Source organism: Lissotriton vulgaris, chromosome 9 (genome assembly GCF_964263255.1).
Source record: "Lissotriton vulgaris chromosome 9, aLisVul1.2, whole genome shotgun sequence".
Lineage (NCBI taxonomy): Eukaryota > Metazoa > Chordata > Amphibia > Caudata > Salamandridae > Lissotriton > Lissotriton vulgaris.
In genome coordinates this window covers 564514825-564540754 of record NC_141697.1, presented here as the reverse complement: position 1 = coordinate 564540754, position 25930 = coordinate 564514825, and the positions used below count along the sequence as shown (strand labels likewise).

The window sequence follows — 25930 nt, the reverse complement described above, 5'->3', positions numbered from 1 at the left end:
TGAACGTGGTGAGAATGTGCTCCTCTCTTCTCTTCAATCTGTCCCAACCACTGAGGTGTCCTACTTCCTAATGGTGAGACCATAACCTTTGTCTCAAACCTGCAGTACCAAGTTGTGCAGACCATGACCCAACATTGCGTTTGTGAGGATATTCCCCTTTCACAGCAGTTGTGCTCCTCACTGCTTCTCTGGCTTTCATTGGTTGGTTTGCACTGGAAGATGCTGTTTTTATTATGCTTCGCAAGACTTGCTGTTATGATAGGATTTCCCACCTTCGGTTACCTATTTTTGGTCCTTGCATCAGACAGCTCTAACTATCTAAAGTCCATTATGAGTTTCTGTTTCCAAGACCGTGTTGGTGGCAAAACGCACACTCTACCTTCTTTTACCAAACACTTTCCCTAACAAAAAGCCAAATATGTTCTTCTTCCTTCTCTGTTTCTTATTTTCTACCCAGCACATACCATTGAATATTCATAGGCCTGTTTTCAAACCTTACAATACCCTACGCTTGCAACAACTGATAAATTCAGATCCTGCATATTGTCTCTGTGCATAATTATGTTAACAAGGCCATTAAAAATAGCTTGTCATATATTACCGAGCAGAGTGGGGTAAACCCACGGGAGACAATTGACTTTTGTCATGCATCGAAAGTATATGAACTTGGGTCAAAATGATCAGCAGTCTGTTAAACCCATTGTACTAATTAGCCACCCTGTCGCTACCTTTATGGCCTTGAGACAGTGGATAGCAACGGCAACCTAAAGGCGTTCACTGCCGGTGTTGACATTTCACCTTATGAACATTCTTAATGATGTGCATTTTGTGCAAGTCACTTGTTTTCCCTCAGTTACCTTGTCGACATACTGGTCCCTGATGGGAATTTCTGTGACACGTTTCCTCCTTTGTATGTGTATTAGAGACTACTCCACAATCTATAATGCTGTCTGTCATATCTGTTTCAGTTATGGGGTGTTTTTAAGATATTTTTCTCCTAGAGATATTCTTCTCTTGCTGAAGGTATGTCATAGGAAACAAAGCAGCGGGCGGGATGTTTAAGAGTGTGTTAGAAGATTAGAACTTCTATAAGGGAGGCAATTTCTGGGAAGCTACAAGATGCCAATGGGCGGTTCCCTATACATTAATTATTTATTGATAGTTGACGGCTCAATTTCTTTTCTGTACATGCTGGTTGATTTAGTAAATGTAAGCATTCAGTTATTACGTTTTGATGGAGGTTCTGATGGGAAGGAACTGCTTATATGAGCTCTTCACCTAAGTATGGCTCCCTGCATCCCAACCAGATCATGAGATTCATGTGTACTCTTCTCCATTGCCTGGGTACATAGTGGTCTTTCCTTGGTCTGCTCATTATGGCAGTCCTGATTTCATTTTTTTGTTTCCCAGGAGTCTTCATATTCTAACTATAGTCTATCCGTTTGTTGCATAATGCTTCTTTAGGTTTAGTCTGGTGTGTCCAACCCTCGCATATTATATAACTCGCAACAGGTGAATACGTTTTACCTTCCCGTCCACCGTCTTCACCTGTGGATAAAACATCATGTCTATAATTTCTTTATTACATTCTTTTAATTACCTTTTGGTTTATATGTAGACAAGCCTAATCTTTCTCATTCCAATGCACTTATTGTGGTACACAAGAATATTCACAGCACAGTAAGCACACATGGAGAAAACACAGGTGAACATGCACAACTAATACATTTAGTTACCTTAAAACTGTCCGGTTTTCACCAGGTAGTCCCATCGGGAATGAACCTCTCCTGTAGTCATACACTTGTTTTAGAGAACAGGTATAGATCATTCATTGAAACAGTGTTATCCCGGTGCACTCCAAATTTAAACTGTGTTTTGAGTTGAGTATGCAAATTTTAAGAACAGCGCTCTGGTCGTCTCACGTAGTCAGGACGTGCCTTTCAATCTGATAATGAATGTTGAGGGTAGAGTCATCTATCCTCCAGGCTGAGCGCAAAATCAACTGTGAAACACCAAGTTTCTTATCCTAGTTCATGTATTTTATTATCTTCATTAGAATATTTCAAATGTTCGATTTAACCCAACATTGTGCGAAGGATTTTCCTTGCATACATAATTACATTCTTATGTAGCCAAGTTGTTGATAATTATCTCAACTTCATTACACCCAATGCATTTCGGGTCATATGAATATAACCCTTCGTCAGGGGTCTGAAACAAGGGACGGACAGGACCAAATTAATCACTCCGTTTGTATATATGAGTATCTACATAAATCATGGTCAACGTGCTAAAACATGCACTCTAAGAATACCAACCGATTGCCAGAGTCAAACGGAAATATATCAAGGAAAGAAAAATGATAGAAGAAAATGTGCAGCAAACAAGAGATATTACACGCCACCAGATAAAAGTGACAGCTCGGTGCATCATTCTTAAATCCGACACTGTGAGCGAAAGAGTCCGCTTAACCCATATCAGTGCCAAAGTAACTGCCAAATACACGAAAAAGAAATAAACTAACGGATCCACACTTACGAGTAAACCGCCGCCGCCGCGTCTCAGAGTTCAATCAGATAACCACCATGCTACAACAATGTCTATCATAGGCAGATTTTACATCATGTGATCGCGACAGTGACCAATCACGACGCGAAACTCCCCACCATGTGACAAGAGTACACGAGCTTCAAAATAAGGAAGCGCACAGCGCACCGAAATGTAAATGAATTGTAAACAGTGGTGTACTACGGGCACAAGTTCTTACATAGCGCACGGCAATATATATGATAAACCATACATTGTACAGTGCAATATGAGTGAACAAAATGTGTGCAGATAAATTATACATTGGAAAATTAAAACATGAAAAGAATGGGAAATATGAACTTTTTTTTCACACCCGAGTTTAGCATCTACTGACATTCATGAAGAAATAGATTTACTTCACACAAGTATTAAGACTGCACTTGAGTTCTGTTCCACCCTCCGAGTTCATCACAAACCCAGAACTACAAAATCGGAAAGGTGGTACGGACCAGAATTGAAATCTCTAAAGAGAAAATGTACATCTCTGGAACATAAATGGAGAATAGGCAAGTCAGACGAGACCAGAAACACTTATAAACAAGCACTCGTACTCTACAATAAAGCAATCAAGAAGGCTAAAAAGGAGTATTTTACACGTAGAATCACTGAGAATAAAAATTCCTCAAAGGAACTTTTTAAAATTGTCGGGGAATTATGTAACCTGATGTAAATAATTAATTTACTCTCTTAATTTCTATGCAGGTAAGTACTTAATCAATAATAACTCAATCGAAATGAAGGAAAACAGAGTCCGTGGTGTAAGAGTTTCTAAGGGTTTTATTCCTCATAAAGGAATCAGGATATCATGTTCTGACCACCACACAGGATGTCAGAAGGGATAGATGAGCGCGCCGTCGTTTATTGACAATACATAGCTTATATACTTGATTTACATCATAATGTTCAATGTAAGAGGCGTAACAGCTGAGAGAAGACAAGATAACAGTATACACGTGGTGCTAGTACATCATCAAGAGGCGTAAACTAGGCGTGTGTGCTAGAAACGTCACTGATAGGTGACGCAAGTGGGTGGCACCAAGGGGTGGTGCTAACAGAATGTTGCAATGTCAGCGGAAATCGGAAGCTTGGATGCGCGCGCAGCTGCATGACGTGTGATAGACGGGGTGCAGGGGACTTGACATTTACACTGGCGGAAAGAGACAGAAGTCTGGCATGTCAGATCAACTTGTGCTTCTATCATATCCGATATCTGATGTTTAGGAACTAAGCTATCTGGGCAGAAAGGTCTCTAGAGCAGAAGCTATTCTATACTTGCTGTGAGTGCGTGTATAAGCGCCTGAGTGTCTGTATGAGAAGCGTGGGGGCATGGGGCCTTCCATGGAAGCATGGCAACAGAGGCTATGAATTACTTGCATAAAGACAGGTCGGCCCTTTAGCCCTGTAGCTGAGGAAGGATGTTTACTGAAGCTAGCAGGCCGGAATGTATCTTCGGGGAGGAAAACAGATAACTCGAAGGTTATAGTCAATCTTGGCAGGCAGCAGGCTGAGCTGAGCACGGAGGGCCGCGCTAGAAGTAAGTCAGAGTTCACGGGTACGGGGGCTGCTTGGGCAGAGGCCCTCGCAGTCAGAAGCCAGAAAAGAGGCTCGGTGGCAGAGATTCAGGGCCTACTTTCAGCCAGGCTGAAAAACGTAGGAGTACACTTCAAAAAGACGTTGGCATAGCATACTTAGGAACGGACCATCAAACCCATTCATGGTGGGTCTGAAAGAGGACAAGTTAACGTTGGACGCAAATGTATTTGCGTCTTCATAGCTGGTACAGGAGGGAAGTTACATGCACTTTTAACTCGTACATGGAGTCGGTGGGGTACTCGCTAGGGAACACAACATGACCATAAAATTTATATTACCTCATTCCCTCCTTGTTCCCTACGGACCCTTCATGATATATCGATCCTCATAAATCGATCAGTTTGTTCTTGTAACATTATATGTTCGTCTTTCTTTCTTTGACTGTTTGAGAGGCAACTGGAATGCTCAATGCAGGATGTGGCACACAGTCCACATATCGCTGGCCCACACTGCAGGCACAGGCAACAACTGAATACTATAACAAGGCCAATGCCTAGGAACGATAAGATCTTCCATCCCCAAGCTGTCAACGTAGTCCAGAACCAACCGGACCAAGTCCAGGTGCCTGGATTCTGATGTATCTGATTTGCAATTTTATGTAAACGGGTGATAGCTTGATAGACAGATGGTGCGTTTTGTGGAATGAAAACACAGCAACTTGACCCGATGACCTTACAAGCTCCACCTCTATCTGCCAAGATGACGTCAATCACAAGACGATTTTGAAGGACAACAGTCCGTATAGCAGACTGCTCCTCTGTTAAGTTACCTAGAGCGGAGGCAGTTTCGTTCACTACTGCTTCGAGTGTTCTCGTTAATCTGCGTATTAATTTACTGTTTTGGACAGGTCCTAGGAAGAAAAAGAATCCTTTATTGAAATCAGTGTACTGTTCCCATGCCGTTTCTGTGTAGTCGACAAGGGGAATATCTCTTTTGGGTCTATTCGGTGCTAGATTCGTATTTCTATGGTAATCAGGAGGAGCTAGGAAAACAGGTGGCAGAAGGAAGGCAATGTAACAGGTACCATCCCAATCTGGAGGCAAACGTATGTATGCGGTATGACCACAAACAAAGTAGGAATGACTGATAGCTTTAAAGGACGATTTACCATGGTCACTGAACTCGACCACAGTAGTGCATTTACTATGACCTACGTGTACTGAACCTTTCTTGCTAACACATAATTCACCTGTGACTGGTAGTACTAACATATGGGGCAGAACTGGAGTAGTTTCAGATTCAACAGTGAGGATCATAAGGCTAATTGTGTAATTACCTAATCCATATACTTCATTTTCTAGATCAGTTCCTATTCGAGTGGGAAGTCCTTCTTGATCAGGATAACAGACGTTGAGCAGGACTAAGTTCAAGTTTCCCCAAACCCAGCCCCCATCGAAAACAGCAATATCAGGATCTAAAGAATTAATTATTTTAAACCATGCTCCACAGGAGCCATTGTGAGTGAATGGGTACGGAAAGAGAGGCAGAGCTCCCTTGTAATTCTGGTAGGGAGGGAGTCGGCCACATATCCAACAGTCTGTAGCATTATTTGTCTGATGGGAATGGTGTAACATACTAATGAATGTATTGTTGCGCAGCGCAAGTCTGTAAGAGAGTTCATGTGCAGGAAGTTCACTAAAAGTGTGTTCAGCAGAGACATTGTAAGCAGATTGTTCACGCCTGAAAATAGGCCAGTACATAGGAAGCAGAATGCTGGCAATAATAATTAGAATACTCAGAATAAACATGATTATTAGTGTCACTATGCAGTGACTACGAAGTGATTTGCAATATGTTCTTCTCTTTTCCTCTCTCTCTCTAACTCGATCTAGGGGATACATGTCAGAAACTATTTAACCGATTCACCTAAGGGAGGACTTAAACAATTAAACTGTCTGACTTGCTAGATCGAAGCTTCATTCGGTAAAGTTCTTGAGGAGTCTTTTCTCTTTTAGGCACAGTAACGTCTTGTGCTTCAACACAGTCTTTGGTGGGGGTGGACGAGTCAGAGTCCTGTTTCAGTCCGTTTTTTAGTTCATTGCATAGTTTGATGTGACTCGTGTGGACCCACCCCTTTCTCCCCTCGATTTTCACGGCGGTCCTAGTGGTAAGCAGAACGGTCTTTGGAGACTTCCAGCGGGGCTCCAGCGGACTTTTCCGGTCGAAATTCCGGACGACTACCAGGTCACCTGGGCGGACCTCATGCGCCTTTACATCGGTGTTGTCAGGGAAGGCTGCGGCAACCTGTGAACGACATGATTGGAGTGCAGACATCAAGGAGGCAAGGTAATCTGTCAACATGTTACAATCAATATCAGTGATCTTTTTCGGAACGGGCGTCCCCCACATATTCGGCGGTCTGCCAAAGACCACTTCGTACGGGGATAGCCCTGATCTCGAGTGGGCGACCATCCTCATGTAGAATAGTGCCACGGGCAGGGCGACTATCCAGTCGACCCCTTTTTCCTGACAGATCTTGGCAAGACGGATTTTTAGTGTCTGATTATGCCTTTCTACAAGGCCAGCTGCTTCGGGATGTCGGACACAGTGGAACCTCCACTGATATCCTAGCAAGAGGGAAACTTGTCTCATCAGCTCGGACGAGAACGGCTGTCCGTTGTCTGAATACACGACACGGGGCAAACCGTACCGTGGGAAGAATTCACGAACCAACTGTCTGGCAGTGGTCGGAGCAGTGTAGTCTGGGACTGGGTATGCTTCGGTCCAGCGGGACAGAGCACAAACAATTACAAGGACATACTTAAATCCTCTACAGCTATTCATCTGGATATAATCCATCTGGAGGACTTCAAAAGGGTGATCGGGAGGATGAAATCCACCTTGCTCAACAGGGACGCTTTTACCTGGATTGAACTGACAACAGATCATGCAAGTACGCACTTTCTGTTTTGCTGCTGCTCGTAAGTGTTTGTTGTACCAGAGATTCTGTAAACTGTCTAACATGGCTTTCTCTCCAAGATGGGCAGGACTATGTGCTGTATTTATCATGACTTGAACCATTGAGTCGGGGAGAAACCATATAGATTTTCCCTTCGTCACCCAACCTTGATCTGTCTGAATCCCTCCTAGTTCAGTCCATTTCTTTATCTCCTCTGGAGTAGCATGTGTCTGGATATCAATTACATCTAGGGCGGGATCTCTAACTGCCATACACTGGGTCTGGACTATTGTCTTTGTCACATCAGTAGTCTGGGTGTAAGTCAATGCTGTATGTTTTGCTGTCTGGTCTGCCAGGTCGTTACCCTGGGAAACAGAATCTGTGACTTTAGTATGTGCCTTACACTTCATGACTGATATGCCCGAGGGCAAATGTATTGCTTCTAACAGTGCTTGAATGAGGGGGCCATGTTGTATCTTGGCCCCATGGGAAGTCAGAAAACCTCGTTCTTGCCAGAGGACTCCGAAGTCGTGTACAACTCCGAAGGCATAGCGGGAATCTGTGTATATGTTAACATTTCTGTTCTTGGCTAGAATACAGGCTCGAGTCAGAGCGATGAGCTCTGCTGCTTGAGCAGACAGTGTGTCAATACGATGTGTTTCTTTAATTTCAGTTTCAGTGGTCACGGCGTACGCGGCCACTAATTCTCCTGTACTTGTTCTCATGCATGAACCGTCCACATAAAGTGTCAGGTCTGGATTTGTCAATGGGACATCTGTTAAGTCTCGTCTAGGCTTAGTTACTGCATTAATTATTTCTATACAATCATGCGGAGCTGGATCTGTCATAACTGTAGGTAACAGTGTTGCGGGGTTCAGGATGCTGCAACGTCTGATTTCTATGTGTGGCTGGAATAGTGTTAATTCATAACCTGTCAGTCGTGCTATAGTTAAGTGTTGAGTCTGGGTTCTGTTTAACAAAACCTCTACAGAATGTGGTACTTGAACTGTTAACTGATGACCTAAAACAATTGAATCACTTTGTCTTATTGCTAACGCTGTTGCTGCTACTGACTTTAAGCACGCAGGGAGTGCTTGAGCTACTGAATCCAATGTACTAGAAAAATAAGCACAAGGCTTATGTGAACCTGCTTGGTCTTGAGTGAGGACAGACAACGCTGTGCCATCACGTTCTGTAACAAAAAGTGTAAACGGTTTGCTGTAACATGGTGTCGCTAAAACTGGTGCTTGGCATAAAACTTTCTTTAATTCTTCAAAAGCTTGTGTGTGTTCCTGAGTCCAAGGGAGGACAGTCGAAGTCGCTGCCTCCTGTGTCGTTAACTGGATGAGTGGTTTAGCTAGAAATGCATACTGGGGAATCCATTGTCTGCAGTACGAGGTGAGGCCTATGAAGGCCCGCACTTCCTTTTGTGTCTTGGGTTGCGGCATGTTCACAATTAACTGAATGCGATCGGGAGTGAGCTGTCTCCCCACTTTGGACAGCAAGTGACCCAAGTACACAACTTGCTGAACACAGAATTGTAGCTTCGAAGGAGACACCTTGTGTCCCTTGTCGGCCAGGAAATGTAAAACTGTCAGTGATGCTTTTTCACATTCGGGCTCACTTCGTGCGGTGATCAGCAGATCATCGACGTATTGTAGTAAAGCGGTGTTAACTGGCATTTGAATACAATCTAGTTGTCTTTTCAGTGCTTGACTATAGATGCTGGGGCTTTCTGTGAATCCTTGAGGTGCGCGCGAAAATTTGAAACTGCGTCCATTTAAACAGAATCCGAAGAGATATTGGCTCTCTGGATCAATAGGCACGCTGAAGAAGGCGTTCTTGAGATCAATTACAGTAAAGAACGTTGCTTCTGAATCAATAGCAGTCAAGAGAGATGATATATCGGGGACCACAGGATACTGTGGGATAATGCATTTATTCAATTCTCGAAGATCAATCACCAGCCGATATACTGGCGGTGCATTGGGATCAGTACGTTTAAGAATCGGAATGATGGGTGAATTACAGATATTGGAGTCGGTCTCGACGACCACTCCTTGGGCAATGAGCTCTTCAATGATTTTCAGTAAAGCCGCTACAGCATCGGGTGGTAACTTGTATTGTCTGATTCTGGGTAATACAACACCTGCCTTGAGGGTAACGCGGTATGGTGTAATGTGCATACATCCTACATCAGTTGGGCCTTTTGCCCACAAGTAATCAGGTACATTTTTCAATCTGACGTCAAACTCACGAAGGACGTAATGACCCTTGAAATCCCGCAGAAAGAGTCTAACTCCCTCCGGGGAGCAGCATATTATAGCCCCTAGAGCCTTCAGTGTTTTAATTCCTAACAGATTTTCCGGACATGATTTTGTTAGTAACAGGTCTGTAACGCGTGATAATGGACCCACAGCCAGGGGAACTGGTTCTGAGACTTCATTTACAATAGGTTGTCCTGAAAAACCAAGGGAAACATTTTGTGAGCCTGAGAGGGGTGCCCCTGGAACTTCGTCATGACTTATTGTAGTGCGACTTGCCCCTGTGTCAATTAAAAACTTTCTATCTTTCCCCAATACTTGACTGTGTACATAAGGACCTTCTTGATCTACAGGAATCTCGATAAGAGGCAAGCCACCTTCCCTCTCTAGGCTGTTTCATGTATATCGGGAATATTCGGGGTAAGCAGACTGGGCATACTGGTACATCTGTTGTGAGACTTGCTGAGTTGCAGCAATGGGCTGTGGCTGTGGTACTGCTACGGTCTGTGCTGTCTGTGCGGATGCATGCATGGGCTGTGTATTCTGTGTAGACTGATGCTGGTTATGGTCTTGTCTAGGCGGATGCGGTCTCTCTTTAGTTTTACCTGTCGCTATGTTATGTTTCAGAACTGCACATTCGTGTACGTAGTGACCTGGCTGCTTGCAATAATTGCATGTCCCTTTAACAGGAGCTGCAGCGTGACTTGTCTGGGTCGTACCTTTCCTGTGACTGTCGGATGGGACCGTCTGGGCTACTAACATTTTCATTTTCGTGTCTTTCATGCGCTTCTGTTCCTGATCTTGTTCTTCCCTAATTCTATTCTGGTGATATTGTAACATTTGTAACATCTGGGATGGCGTATTTGCTTGCCATGTACTCTCGACTTTATACACTCTATTTTTAACTAACGGTAGGGAATTCTCGACTAACTTTGATACAAAAAGATGTGGGTACGACTCGCTACTTGGCTGGAGGCCACTATTGATAATAAAACATTTCTCGAATCTTGAATAAAAGTCGCTAGTATCTTCATCATGTTTCTGTTTACAGGACGAGATTGCATCCCAATCCTCCTTTCTAGTTGTCAATAATCTGGGCAGGACCTGTACTATTAAACCTGGTAATGCTTTAGTTTTGTCCCCAAGGCCTAACCCTGGAACCCGTTTCTTTTCTTCATCCTCTATTTCTGCCCAGGCAATCTTTGCGTCTCCCACCTCCCAGTCCTTTTCCTTTAATTTCTCGAATATACCCGTAGGCAATAATACTTTCAACATTTTCATGATATCATCATATGTGTAGTCCCCCATCAGTAACATGTCTTTGAGCTCTCTATGAAAACCTGCAGGGTCTTTATCATGGCACGGTACTAATTTCTTCATTTCTAACAGTTCTAATTTAGTTAGAGGCGTGTGTACATACACGCGTTTCAAAATTTTATCCTCACCCATAACAGGGTGCACTTCTCGCAAGGGGTTCTGACTTTCAATACCACCCCCGCACTGCATATGGTACATTTTCCTTTCTGGAGGTGGGGCGGGAACATATTCAGGACTTACAAAGGTGTCATATCTGCGTCGTTGTTCTAGAATTATTTGAACTAATTTAGTGCTTAGGCCTCTCCATCTATCCATCAGTAGTGCTTCTAGTGTCTCATGTAAGGGACCTGGATCGGAATAATGTTTTCTGTACTTAATGAGAAGGTGCTGAATCATATATATACCTGCTAATTTCTGTTCGTCGGGGGAGAGGTTCAGAAATGTCTGTGCTACGGTGTCATCATTATATATGTCTGCATTTTCGGCCCATGATACCGCTGATCGGGCTAATTCTTGTTCATCCATAGAATTGAGTACATGGTACCCAACTTGATCTCGAAGCCGTTTATCAGTTTCCTGGAACTGATGCTCAGCAGAATTCGGATTCGTTAAGGCAGAGAAGAAAACTCTCTTGCTTTCTGGACGGATACCCTTCCTAAGATAAGTTCCCTTACCTACATATGCTATAGTGCTTGTAGTCGGTTCTAGTTCTTCAGATTCTTCTTCCTCCTCGGAGGGAGCCTTTTCTTTCTCTTTCTCGTGTACTGCTATCACTGCTTTCTTAATCTTTTTATACATGGCCTCTATGCAATTTTGTCTGTCATGTTTTCCATCGGCTATATTTTGACCCCACTTGTTCAATGCATCCAATTCACTCTGCTCTGTTCCGGGCCTGTCTCGTTCTCTTATTAGACAATTTATGAAAAATCGTAGTATCAGTGCTTGCATGGTAACTTTCTGTTTCTCCAGGGCATCCTTAATACTGTCGGGGTCCTTTCCCGTTTGAACGAACTCATATATTCTATCTAGGTGCTCCTTCATTCCTGCATAACATAACAAACTATCAGTAGCAGATCTTAACCGTAAAGACGCTAATATCATTAAGTCGTCCTGTCCAGGTTCTGGATCATATCTACAAACTGACATATTTTCTTTTAGTGCATCAAGACGGGATGAATTAGAAGAACGGGGGGATCTGTGCGTAAAAGGACTCTGCATACCTCTGAGATTTAATCTGTGAGTCGGTGGCGGGGTCTGGAGACCCGCGGTCGCACCTCCTGAAGCGGAAACTTGGGCATTATCTCTGTGTGTAGTCAGTATCTGAATTTGTCTTTTAGTAGGATCTGATTGAAGTGGTTTCGGCAGATCAGTTTTAGGTGAGGGAAGTGGCGGAGCTGGCGGAACGGGACTAGTCTTTTTCGGTGTCGGCTGAGAGTGATCTTGGGGGGCAGTACCACCCCCGGCCCTGTCAGTAGGCAGGGCACGAACAGGCAGATTGGTGTAAGCTGGCGCTACATCTTCGAGATATGAATTTAGGAATATGTCTTTAGTAGTCTTATGCATTACTTTAGTTGGAACTAATGGTGACGGCAAATTTTTCGGTATTTCTGAAATGGCGTCAGGGGTACCATCGGCCAAAAGATACATGTTGTTCACTTTGCCATTTAGGATACGATCTATTTGTTCTACTTTTACTCGAATTCCCTCAGTAACTAATTCGTTTTCTTGGGCCTTTTCTGATTCTTTAAGCCTGTCTTCTCTACGGAGTGCTCTATCAGCACGCTTACGTGATTCCTTACGCCAAAATTCTATGGCGTCTTTCTGAGATTGTCTAGCTTTCTTTTTCCGTAATATTTCTTCTACCTTTATGATGCACTCGGCATCCCATGTTCCGTTAACTGGCCATCGGTATCTTTCCTCTAGGTGCTTGGTATAATCTGTCCATAACTCTAGATACAAGATGGCGTCTATGCCATGCTTATTATACATGAAATTACCTGGAGTGTCCCTAGGGGGGATTGGAATCTCTTCCTCTAACATCCCTTTCCTAGTTCCTATCTGCTTTAATTTGTTAAAAAACGGCATTGTGCCTACTTGATACTGAAATGCTTGATCCTTTATACTTAATTTCGCCTGTAACTATTTAAACAAAAAAACACTATAATACACAAGAACAATCACATTCATACCACGACATTAATCACATGAAACATTTAAAGACATAGCTAACTTCCCCCTACTCTGAATGTACCGCTCAACGATACAGATACACTGCTGTAACAGTGCAGAAATTCGGAATACTTTATATACTGCTAAACAGTACAGATACACTGCCTAAAAACAGTGCAGACCGGACTTGCGTACCCAAACCCGTCTAGATACGACCCAGCAATGGTACTCACCGGGAAGCACGGAAAACAGAAGGCCTCGGAAAACTCGACTGGACTCGACTCGGAACTTCGGAAAACTTCGGAAAACTTCGGAAAACTTCGGAAAACTTCGGAAAACTGGTGGGCCTCTTCACACCTCGGACCTTGCTTCCTTCGGCTGGGCTCTGGTCGGGATCCTCCGCACTCCTCACCGCCTCGTCTGGGCACTGATCGCAGTCCTCGTCACCTCCGTGTGTCAGAGGGGGATGCAGGAAATCCTGCCAGTACACGTGTTGTCCGTCTAACTGATGGCAGGGGACACGGATTGCAACGCACCTTCCGGCGCGTGAGGTGGGGGAGGGGTCCCTATTCGGGCGCCAAAATGATGTAAATAATTAATTTACTCTCTTAATTTCTATGCAGGTAAGTACTTAATCAATAATAACTCAATCGAAATGAAGGAAAACAGAGTCCGTGGTGTAAGAGTTTCTAAGGGTTTTATTCCTCATAAAGGAATCAGGATATCATGTTCTGACCACCACACAGGATGTCAGAAGGGATAGATGAGCGCGCCGTCGTTTATTGACAATACATAGCTTATATACTTGATTTACATCATAATGTTCAATGTAAGAGGCGTAACAGCTGAGAGAAGACAAGATAACAGTATACACGTGGTGCTAGTACATCATCAAGAGGCGTAAACTAGGCGTGTGTGCTAGAAACGTCACTGATAGGTGACGCAAGTGGGTGGCACCAAGGGGTGGTGCTAACAGAATGTTGCAATGTCAGCGGAAATCGGAAGCTTGGATGCGCGCGCAGCTGCATGACGTGTGATAGACGGGGTGCAGGGGACTTGACATTTACACTGGCGGAAAGAGACAGAAGTCTGGCATGTCAGATCAACTTGTGCTTCTATCATATCCGATATCTGATGTTTAGGAACTAAGCTATCTGGGCAGAAAGGTCTCTAGAGCAGAAGCTATTCTATACTTGCTGTGAGTGCGTGTATAAGCGCCTGAGTGTCTGTATGAGAAGCGTGGGGGCATGGGGCCTTCCATGGAAGCATGGCAACAGAGGCTATGAATTACTTGCATAAAGACAGGTCGGCCCTTTAGCCCTGTAGCTGAGGAAGGATGTTTACTGAAGCTAGCAGGCCGGAATGTATCTTCGGGGAGGAAAACAGATAACTCGAAGGTTATAGTCAATCTTGGCAGGCAGCAGGCTGAGCTGAGCACGGAGGGCCGCGCTAGAAGTAAGTCAGAGTTCACGGGTACGGGGGCTGCTTGGGCAGAGGCCCTCGCAGTCAGAAGCCAGAAAAGAGGCTCGGTGGCAGAGATTCAGGGCCTACTTTCAGCCAGGCTGAAAAACGTAGGAGTACACTTCAAAAAGACGTTGGCATAGCATACTTAGGAACGGACCATCAAACCCATTCATGGTGGGTCTGAAAGAGGACAAGTTAACGTTGGACGCAAATGTATTTGCGTCTTCATAGCTGGTACAGGAGGGAAGTTACATGCACTTTTAACTCGTACATGGAGTCGGTGGGGTACTCGCTAGGGAACACAACATGACCATAAAATTTATATTACCTCAAACCCAACAAATCTTTCAGTAAACTTACTCCATCACAAGAGAACTGCAATAAACTAAATGATTTTTTCTGTGAGAAAATTGATATCATTTATGCCTCTTTTCCTAATTGTAGACCAGAAACTATTGAGCGCAGTATGCCAACCACAACTCAAGTTACCTGTTCAAGTTTTGGCCCTTTTTCAGAAGCCGAGGTAGGCAAAGTCATGCTCGAAGTTAAGTCAGGATCCTCACTAGATCCATGTCCGCACCACATTTTTTCTCAGCTAACCCCTGTAATTTGCCCTGCCGTAACGAAAGCACTCAATCTTTCCTTAGGCTCTGCTAAATTTCCAAGATCTTGGAAGCAGGCCCTAGTCACCCCATTAGTAAAAAAAGCAGGATTAGATGTAAACAACCCTGCCAACTATCGACCAATATCCCAGTTACCTTACCTCTCAAAAGTGCTGGAGAAACTGGTCAATAGACGGCTATCCACTTATTTGGAAGCCAATGAACTGTTGGATGTCTCTCAGACAGGTTTCAGGGCGAACAACAGTACTGAAACAACACTTTTGGCGGTGACGGATAATATCAGGGCCCAGGTGGATCAGGGTAAGACAGTCGTCCTGATACTCTTGGATTTATCGGCGGCTTTTGATACCGTACCACACGACCAACTACTGAAAGCCCTGGAAGGGAAAGGTATTCGAGACAAGGCATTGGGATGGCTACAATCCTTTTTGGCGGATCGAACACAATCAGTGTGTCTGGGTGATTTCATTTCTCCCCAGCGAAACATTAAATATGGGGTTCCTCAGGGGGCTTCATTAAGCCCAACCATGTTTAATGTATTTGTTTCCTCATTGGCAGCCATTGGAAGAAAGTGGGGTGTTGAAATGTGTTCTTATGCTGACGACACCCAGCTGATGGTCACCATTGATGAGAAAGATGATCCTAAAACTCGACTACTAAAATGCCTGACTGAGCTGGCCAATTGGATGCAAGAGCACTGTCTGAGATTAAATGCAGACAAGTCAGAAATCCTCCTGTTTGGCAAAAATCCCCAGCTCTGGGACAACAGCTGGTGGCCAAGTAACCTGGGCTTGCCCCCAAATCCTACCATAAAAGCGAAAAACTTGGGTGTGGTACTGGACAGTGCTCTGTCCATGAAATCACATGTCTCCACTGTCTGTGGCAGAGGCTTTGCATTATTGAAAATGCTCAGACGAGTCTTCCCCTGGATTCCGACTGAGTGTAGGAAGACCCTGGTCCAGTCGCTGCTGATGAGCAGACTGGACTACGGCAACTCTCTGTTTGTTGGAATGGCAGACTATCTTTTCTCTAAACTGCAGATAGTGCAAAATGCCGCGGCAAAGGCTGTATGCAATAAGAAGAGATATGATTCGGCCAAAAGTTGCATGCGAGAACTACACTGGCTCCCAATGCGACAAAGAGCCAACTTCAAATTACTGTGTATCACACACAAGGTACTTTACAATACAGGCCCTACCATTCTACACAATAAAGTCAAATTCCATAGACCATCGAGGAACCTTCGATCCAGAACTTCAGGAAGAGCAAACACTACCCACGTGAAGACTGTCGGGATGGGAGAGCAGGCTTTCTCTCATCTAGCTGCAACCAAGTGGAATGATCTACCTCCCAATCTCAGACTGACAGAATGTCTCTTATCATTTAGGAAACAATTAAAGACACTACTCTTCCCTAAACCAGAATAATCAGTAATCAATGCGGTCACCGTACCCCTCAGCACCAAACCTCAGCGCCGTGATATCCTACCTAGGATGATTGTTAGCGCTTTATAAATAAATTAAATACAAATTAAATTAAAACTTTGCAATGTCATAGGGACCAGAGTTGTTCAGAAGTCAATGCTAGAAGGTTCCTGAATTATAAAAAACACGAATGTTCAATCCGATCATTCAACCCAATGGGATGGTTGGAATTCAATTTTTTTATCCAGTGAAATTCAGCTCTTAGTCTTTGTTTAACCGGATCCAGGTCTGGGCGTTGCGAGATAGTCTTGAGAACCATGAATTTTAATTGTGAAATTTGGTGACCCGCTTTCCAGTGGCATGCTAAAGAAGATTTCATGTTCTCAAGTCTAATATTGCTCTTATGTTCCGTGATACGGACTTTGATTTTGCGTTCCGTTTGTCTGACATATATTTTGCCACATGGGCATTTGATGGAATAAATGCAATTAGAAGTGTCACAAGTACTAGAATGGTGCAGATCTATAGGATAACCTTTAGTGGGATGCATAAAAGTTTTTCCAGTCATCACGTTATTGCAGTGGATGCAGTTTAAACATTTTAACATCCCTTTGCCTGTTTTTTTCTCCTTTTTAGGTGTATTGAGTAGCTCCTTGAGGTTTTTTGATCTTTGAAATGCAAAAGTGATTTTGTCGCAAAATAAATTGTTCAGATCAGGTTCAGTTTGAATCAAATGCCAATGTTTGTTGACGATACGTTTGATTTTGTTCGAATCAGTGGAATATTTCATGACACAGACTGTTTTCTGCTCTGATTGTCTAACTTTAGGTGCCAATAAAGTGTCTCCATTTTTTCAACTTTTTCCAAAGCAGTTTGCAAAATGTCCGAAGGATAACCTCTCTGTACATACTTCACTGTTTGTTGTTTGAGTGAAATGTGTAGATCGTCTTCACTTGGCGTGATTCTTTTCAGTCTAATGTATTGTGAAGTGGGAAGGTGCTTTATTAAAGAATCAGGATGGAAACTTTGAAATAAAAGGCTCGCGTTTCTATCAGTGGGTTTGTGAAAAACTTTGGTGCTGATATCATCTTTGACTAGTATTATTTGTACATCCAAAAATGCTATGGATTAATTGAACATATATACGATTGGGACAAAATACTCCTATCAGTTTTACTATATTATTTATAGGGTCATACACAAGTCCAAGTGCTCTAGTTGATGTGGGTTTCGTCACCCATATTTTCCAATTTTAATGATGGCACTTACATACTTAGATATTCTATTTATAAATGCACAGTGGTAGAAATCGTATGTTGATACTGTTCCATCGGCTCAGTGCCCCCAAAGCAGGTTTATAGTGTCTGAATTTATGAGACCGCAGTATCGTATCACCCATTTTATCACATGTTTGACAACTCCATTGTCATCATAAAATTTGTATAGCATAGCTCCGTCGTGATCATATTGCACCCATAGATAAAGCACTAAAATTCAATGCTGCCCCTCCTGTGTGAAATACAAAACGTGGACTGAGATACATTGTGTGACTTAATCCATGCATACCATTATCATATATCAGGCCATAGCGAACTCAGAAAACTCTTATTGAGATTCAAGGTGCGTATAAACACATGAAGCCCTCTTAACAGGCCCCCGTATTTGGTAATCCAGCCTCCATTCCTTTGCACCCATCTTACTTCGTCAAGGTACAGGATCCTGCTGGTAACCTAACGCTGCCACCGGCGGTGCACTTCATCTTCTGCTCCCGAGCCTGGTGGCCGCTGGTATTTTTATTGGAGAGTACAAAATTTCATAATGCATCACAGCCACATATCACGTCATTGCCCCAGGCATCCGGATGCCGTGGGAATATGAGAAAGGAATTTTTGCTTATGACTTCTGATTATTATCGGTGCAAACTCCGCCTTACTATCGTCATTGACTACTCGCATAGTGTTATTTTGATGATTTTATCATTTTATTAGGGCAATCGTCCCTTGTTGCAATAATCTGCCAACAGAGTCGTGATTATGGGTCTGGGTTCCATAATGGTAATGGAACATGAGAAGTGTAGTTCCCTTTCAGGGTCATCTTAATTCTTATGTATCCGCTGCCTGTTAGAACCTGATAGCATCAAAACACTTCTGATAGGGTGAATTCTCTAACGGTTCATCATACTATTTGATTTCATCCCTGTACTTATTATGTGTGTGCCACCCTGTTGGTCTGTTTCGACATTAAAACCTAATCATCATTAGGGTCTTGGATTCGGAAATGTGGTCTGGCTACGCTCGCAGATCTAGCACTCACTTATCTGCCTAAATGTGTGATCACAACATAGTGGTAGTCTTATGAGTATTCTTCCTTCCATGCTGTGATGCAGTCGTACGTACATGGACAGTGTTGTCCATAGGACCCTCATAAAAGCCATTGTAGTAAGGGTGCTACAAGGTACGGCTATGAACATATCAATCTTGAGTGAAATCTTAAGAAGGCTATCATCCCATTAACCAATCTATGACCAGGGTATTTCATCATTAAGAACCTCTGCGTCTGTGCGGAGCCTATAGACCCATCTCTGTTCAAATCTTGTTTGTCTTGACCATATCATTTTTGTTAAGTTTGTTTTTTTATAATACAAACCAATGGAAATCGTTTTCATGGTGACCTTTTCCATCAAAATGATGCATCCTTTTAGTAGCTGATTTTAGGTTGAAGCCTACCAGCGCAGCTGTCTGGTTTGCTAACAATATCTTGTGAACATTCAGAAAACTTCTCTGGGAATGCATCCTGCCGTTGCTTACCATTGGCTTTGTGGTTTGTAAATCGCATTTTCTTTTTTTCTATTTGCTGGCTTTATTTGTTTTAGGCTGTCCAGCTTGAGTTCGTCCCTCTCGTTGCCCAAATCTTCTTTACAGTATCCTTCCTGGTGCTCCATTTCTGTTAACATTCCTTTAAATCTTGTTCTTATCTTGTCACATTTGCTGTGCATTAAGTCAGAGGTCAAATATCAGGCTTTGTCTTCTGGAGAAGCTTGGTGTTTACTTTTCTTGCTCTGACTTTAAAATGAGAAGGTTTCTGTGACAATCATGCTGGCTACTAGGGACAATTCTGGTAATTCCGAAGTGTGGTGTAAACAAATATTTCAATGCCTTCAAAAAAATCAATACATTAAGTGATGACATTTCCACACATTATCATTTGTGCTCAGTCTATTTTTATCACTAAAACTGTATGTCCGCAAACGTAATGGTCATTTTAGTTGGAGATGTGTTGTGTGTAATGGCAGTGCGCTATCACACCATGCATACTCCACTTAACCACACTCAGCTCTGCACCACTCCCCACTATGCCACTCAGCACTCCATCACTGCACTCTACACCACATCACTCTACTCTGCCAATGCACTCTACCCCACTATGCGCCACTCCATGTTATACCACGCCACATTATACCACTCCACTGTGCAACCATGCACTCTACTCTGTACCACTCCACTCCAGTGCATTCTGTCATCCACTCTACTCCACTCTAATCTATTGTGCCCCATTCCACTCTACCCTGCACCAGCCCAGTCTACTGTGCATCATTCCACTCTACTCCGTACAACTCTACTCCGTATCACTCTACCCATTGCACTCAATGCCAATTCACTCTACACCACTTTATTAAAACCAATGGGCTCTGTCACTGACCTCTATGTCAATCTGCTTGGGACCACTGCACTCTAGGCCACTATACTCTGCAACGCTCTGCCCCACTGCATGCTACACTATTGTACTCTAAGTCACTGCCCTCTACGCCATTCTGTTCTACTCTTCTCCACTTTACTCTACCAACTCTTCTCTGAACTACTGCACTCTACGCCACTCTTCTCTGTACCAATTTACTCTGCATCTCTGCACTCTACGCCACTCTACTATACACCACTGCACTCGACTGTCTACTCTGCAACACTGCACTCTCTGCCACTGAACTCTATGTGACTCTACTCTGCTGCATCCACACCATTGCACTCTAGGCCATTCTATGCGAATGCACTATACGCCACTACACTCTGCACCACTCTACTCTACATCGCTCCACTCTACACCACTGCACTCTACGCCAATCAACTCTAAGTCACTCTACTCTGACACAATTTAATCTATGCCACTGCACTCAACAGCACTCTATTCCACTCTGCACTACTCCACACCTTTGCACTTTACGCCACTGCACTCAAAACAAGTACACTTTATGCCACTATAGAGTACGCCACTATACTCTACGTTACTGAGCTCTATGCCACTGTATTCTGCTCTGTGCCACTGCACTCTGACACTCCATCACTGAACTTTGCGACACACTACTCTGCGCTTCTGCACAATATGCCACCACACTATTCTACTCTGTCACTTTAATCTGCTGTGCTCCACTTCATTCTACACCTTTCTACTGTGCACTACTCTATGCCAATGCACTCTACTGTGCACCACTGCACTCTACACCACTCCAGTCTAGGCCTCTTCACTCTACACCAGTGCAATCTTCTCCACTACAATGGCTCCACTCTGCACACTCACTCTACCCTTCGCAAATCCACTCTACGCCACTTCACTCTACTCTGAAACAATATACTCTATGCCACTGCATTCTACTCTACACCACTGCGCACTACGCCCCTCTCCTCTAAACCATTACACCTTTCCCAATGTACTGTACACCGCTGTACTCAAAACCAATGCACTCCTCTCCAACTATTCTTCACCACTACACTCTACACCAATATACTCTGCAACACTCTACACCACTTCATTCTACGCCACTCTATACAATTGTGCTGTTCATCCCTGCACTCTACGCCACTCTGTTCTACTTTGCACCACTGAACTGTACGCCACTGCACTCTACAGCACTCTATTCTGCAACACTCTACACCACTACTCTATGCCACTACAATCTGCCATGCACCACTCCACCCTTCACCTCTGCACTCCACTTCACTCTACTCTGAAACAATCTACTGTATGCCACTGCACTCTATGCTGTGCAACTCTTCTCTGAAACAATCTACTGTATGCCACTGCACTCTACTCGACACCACTGCGCCACTCTCCTCTAAACCACTATACTATACCCAATGTACTCTACTCCGCTTTACTCTAAACCAATGCACTCTATGCCAACTACTCTGCTCCACTATACTCTACAACACTACACCACTGCATGCTATGCAACTCTAAACCATTATCCTCTACTTCCCTGAATTCATCGCCACTCCTTTCTACTTTGCACCACTCTACACTACTGCATCATTCCACTGCACTCTGTGGCACTCTACGCCACTGCACTCTAGGCCATTATTCTCTACACCTCTGTGGGTTCCAGAATAGCATGCTACTTGCCAAAATCGCCTCGTCGGGGGTAGTAAGTGCTATATAAATACAATTACAATCTCTACTGTGATGTGCATTCCATCCCATTGTGAAGGCACAGAAAGGAAGCCTCAGCTAACCACAGCATTTCTGTTTGCAAAGTGCAACAGAGAGTTATACAGAGAGTCTGAGTGAATTCTTAATGGTAGGTAGGCGTAGAACGCCTGCCTATTACCACATGCCAGTGCATAGCTATTGGAATTCTGTGAACAGACAGTTTGGAGAAGCAGCTTCAAGTCCTCTAGCTGGCAACGGGTCCCAGGAATAGGGCTAAGAAGTCATTCTTACGGGTAAAGTGTGTACATATTTATTTTTATTGTTCCTACAACCAGTGGGTCCATTACAGAATTCTGGAGTCCTCTCGCTACTGGACCAGTGTCTGACCTTCACCAGATGCTTTGATTTCATCCTTCCAGGTACCTGCTGTATAATTTCCCTGTGACATCTGCCGTTGTTGGTGTGATTAGCAACTTCACCTTCCTGAGCGTCATTGTGATCTTCAGTTACCTGCAGTGGGTGTGGGGCAGCATCTGGCCACCAGCACAGGTGAGTATGCCGAGCATGCTTTTAGAGGGCACCCGTATGACATTGAAATTAATCATTGATCTAGTCCAAGGAGTGGAGGGATAGCTTATGGTCTACTGGAGGATGTAGATCTCAGAGGCTGATGGATGCAGGTGCATGATGGTGCAGACCATGGGGGACAGCTGCTGTGCTAGAAGTGGGTTCACAGAACTGTTAACTACAGGGGCAGATTCAGTGAGGTTGAAGTGCTTAAATTTTAGTTTAGCCTGTCACTAATGATTCAGTATTAAAGGTCTGTTTATGACGGTGCGAGCCAAGGAGACCGAGTCAAGCCAGGTGTAAGTGGGTTTGTGGCATTATTGAGATAGGTCCAAGGCTTCAGCTGGGCATGTGACAAAGTGAACCCCAGAATAACTAGAGGTGAGTATGCAATGTGGACCTCGGAAAAACATACTATGGCAGCTAGTGGTGGATGGTAGTCCTTTTTGGCTGTGGTGTGAGTTGCACATGCTTGTGTGTTGGCAAACAGTTTTGCCTTAGTGTGTGGTGAGTTCTACATGCATACCTTAATTTTCTTCTGTTCCTGCATCTACTACGTCTTGTAAAGAGGTTCTCATAATGTTTGTTAATTTTAAAAAACTCAGGTGTTCCGTGCACAACGTCGTACCATGGAGCAGAGACGTGAGGAAGCCCGTCACAGGAGAGCCTCTCACAGTCAAGGTAAGTCCTCCCATTGCACAATCTAGGCTGCTACAGTCGGGACTGTCCGTTCTGCAAATTCCTACCTGCTAATAACACAGATTGTAGAGGTATCCTATCTGCAGAACAAGTTGAAATGGTGTACTTCCTAAGCAGGCTGGTCTTGATCATACCCATTCTTCAAGAAACACTTGGAAAACAAACCATAGCCCTGTCTAAAACATGGAAAAAACAAAACCGGTTTTGGGGTAATGCCCCTCATCAGCCAGGCTAGCTACAATTCAGTGGCAAAGTGAGCAAGGGACCCATGTCTGGGCATACCTTGCCAACTTAGTGCAAACAAAGCAAACGCAAGGAGATGATGGATGGAGCGCTGAAAAGTTTCAGATACTCATCCCCAGTCACAGATCTGGGTTGAATAAATCATCCTTCTTTAGCTCACTTTGCCACCTCAGAGTATGCCCAGACATGGGTCCCTTACTCACTTTGCCACTGGATTGAAGGTAGCCTGACTGATGAGGGCGTTACCCCGAAACCGGTCCCAGGATGCTTGTTTCCTGTCAAGGGAAGACTTAGCTTGGCAGTTCGGGCTGGATTGTTCCATGAGGCACAGGGTCAAGACTGATTTGCATATAGCTTGGTCTGAACTGGGGTGGCAAAGTGAGCTAAAGAACGATGATGGATTCAACCCAGATCTGTGACTGGGGGTGAGCGTCTGAAAAGTTTCAGTGCTCCGTCCATCGTCCCCTTGTGTTTGCTGTATTTGATACCTTAACATTGTTCCTTGCAAAAGGAGTGGCCGACCAAATTAGGGCAGAGATGTTGTCTCCTCAAGTAGGAGCAGTGAAACCGCTAATTTAGCATGAATGTCAAAGTGTGGACTCCACTGGACGACCTACCCCAGCACTGCTGTCTATGGAATCCATTTCAGATCCCTCTAAGAGGGAAGCAAGGAGATTTATTGGTTGTATGAGTCCTTCGTCTCCAGCACTGTTTATCACTATTAGTTAGAACAATTACGTCTGGTAAGTGGGGTGGGATTGAGCATGCGACCAGCTAGGAGCTGAGAACCGAAGTGTCTTTAGCTTGTCCTTTTTTTCCCTCTGGTTCTCCATCAGATACCCTAAAATGATTGTCTGATTTTACCAGTGTGTTCCCTTCTTTAACCAGTTTAAGGTCGACTGATCAGTGTGGTGGGCCCAAGGAGTGATTAGGTGCAGGCTGGCTCATTGACACGAAGTGCACCACCTGCCGAAGTTTGTTGAAGAGTTTTTCTTCAGCACAGAGGAATTTGACTTTGTGCCAACAGCTTCTGCACTGATTGCTTTAGAGTCAGTGCTTTTACAGTCATGAGGGTTTGATGATGAGAAACTCTTTGGCATACTGAGGTTGAAACCTTGCATCACATTATATCTTATCCAACTCTGTAGGCTGAGAAGGATCATGACAATTTTACTTCAGTGAAGGACTCTTCAGAGCGCCTGAAAGAATGACAATTTAATTCCAAGGACACCTGTGCCTCAGACTGCTCATCCTTCTGTAGTGTCTTTAACATAGGGCACCCCGTATCTACTGGCTTAGATTCCTCCTCATCTTCAGAGTCTGACTGGAACAATGTTGCACCTTTGCCGCCTCCAAAAATCGAGGACAGACCTTGCCTCTGCTTAGTCTGATATCGTTTTCGGAAATTCCTGAAAGGCCACAGAATTAGTAGGCTCAGATTCCTGTGTTGGCAAAATTGGTCACTAGCCCGGAGCAGAGCAATGCCTAAAAATAATTTGCTTATAGTGGTGACTTTGCTGGAGCAAGTCATGAATGTTTTCTTACAACTACTCGAGTAATGTTGTATCATGAATTGATATGAACTGAAGTATAGGTCCCTCTCTGAAAATATAGTTTGCTAAAATGAAGTGCTGGCAGATTCCATAGGTATTTTGTAAGATAAAATGAGATATTTGGATTCACTTGCTTCATTAGTGCCTCCAGAACAGGAGAGTAAAAAGTTGAAGTATTAGGGAAAGAAGATGCGTACCACTAGTGTCTACAGTTTGAAGGCTGCAAGCTCAAAACCTCTTTGTCGCTTGACTGCCCCCTGTAGCAAAAGTTAGTGAGTTTTGTGCAGCAGCATCATCTGGCTGAAATTAAATTGGGTGTTGTGGCTGAAGGTCAAGTGCTGTCAAATCATTAGATTTGCACGGCAGCTGATGTGGCAGAATTTAAAGCTAGAAGGGTCTCTCATGGAGTCTTATTGCATAGAGAGACCCGAATACTTGATGCTGTCAAGAATGAAGAAAGTAGTGCAGATGATCATGGACGTGCCTTCTAGTTTTCATCTTTCTGTGGTGTTCAGCTGGATCAGAAGATAGGATAAAGATCCAGTCGTACAATTGGTAGACCTGGAACAAAGAAAGAGCCATCTTTACCAGTCTTCAAACTCTGCTCTATATGTCCGTCCTTTGAGGCACAAGGTTCTGTTCATCAGCAGCAGCAAAGAAGTTCCCAAGTCTGGATATCACCAAAACAGAGGTAAAGATAAAGGAGGTGGCCAGCCTTTGGCTGCTCAAGTAAAACATCATTCTCACCATCAAATCAAAGTGACACCTTTAGCCTGCTCCCTCCTTTAGGTGGAAGGGAGGATTTCAGAATTCTTGAAGACAAGGGAAAATAGAACTATAGATGTCTAGATACTGGACATTTTCTAGATTGGGTCTGCTTAGTTTGTTCAAACCCCTCCCCCACCCCACACTTTTTCCTCCTGTTCATGTCTCCGTGTTGGTACAAGTACAGTCCAAGGCATTTGCTTCAATTGCAGCAGGAACGTTTGATCTTGCAGTCAAAAATAAATGATCATGCTCCTGCTAAAGCCTCAAACAGAGGAGAGGCTGTTTTTCAAGACCTTTTTTAATTCAAAAACTTTCAGCTGTAGGTTTGCAATCCATCATA

At 43.8% G+C, this 25930-nt stretch overlaps 1 protein-coding gene across 1 annotated transcript in view; it reads left to right on the top strand.

Moving 5' to 3' along the window:
- The window catches only part of BSCL2 (BSCL2 lipid droplet biogenesis associated, seipin), a 90845-nt gene that overhangs the window by 8634 nt on the left and 56281 nt on the right, over positions 1 to 25930 (top strand). The window contains exons 6-7 of the mRNA XM_086938106.1: positions 22180 to 22309; positions 22933 to 23008. Coding sequence (XP_086794232.1) covers positions 22180 to 22309; positions 22933 to 23008 — 206 coding nt within the window. The remainder of the gene's footprint in view (positions 1 to 22179; positions 22310 to 22932; positions 23009 to 25930) is intronic.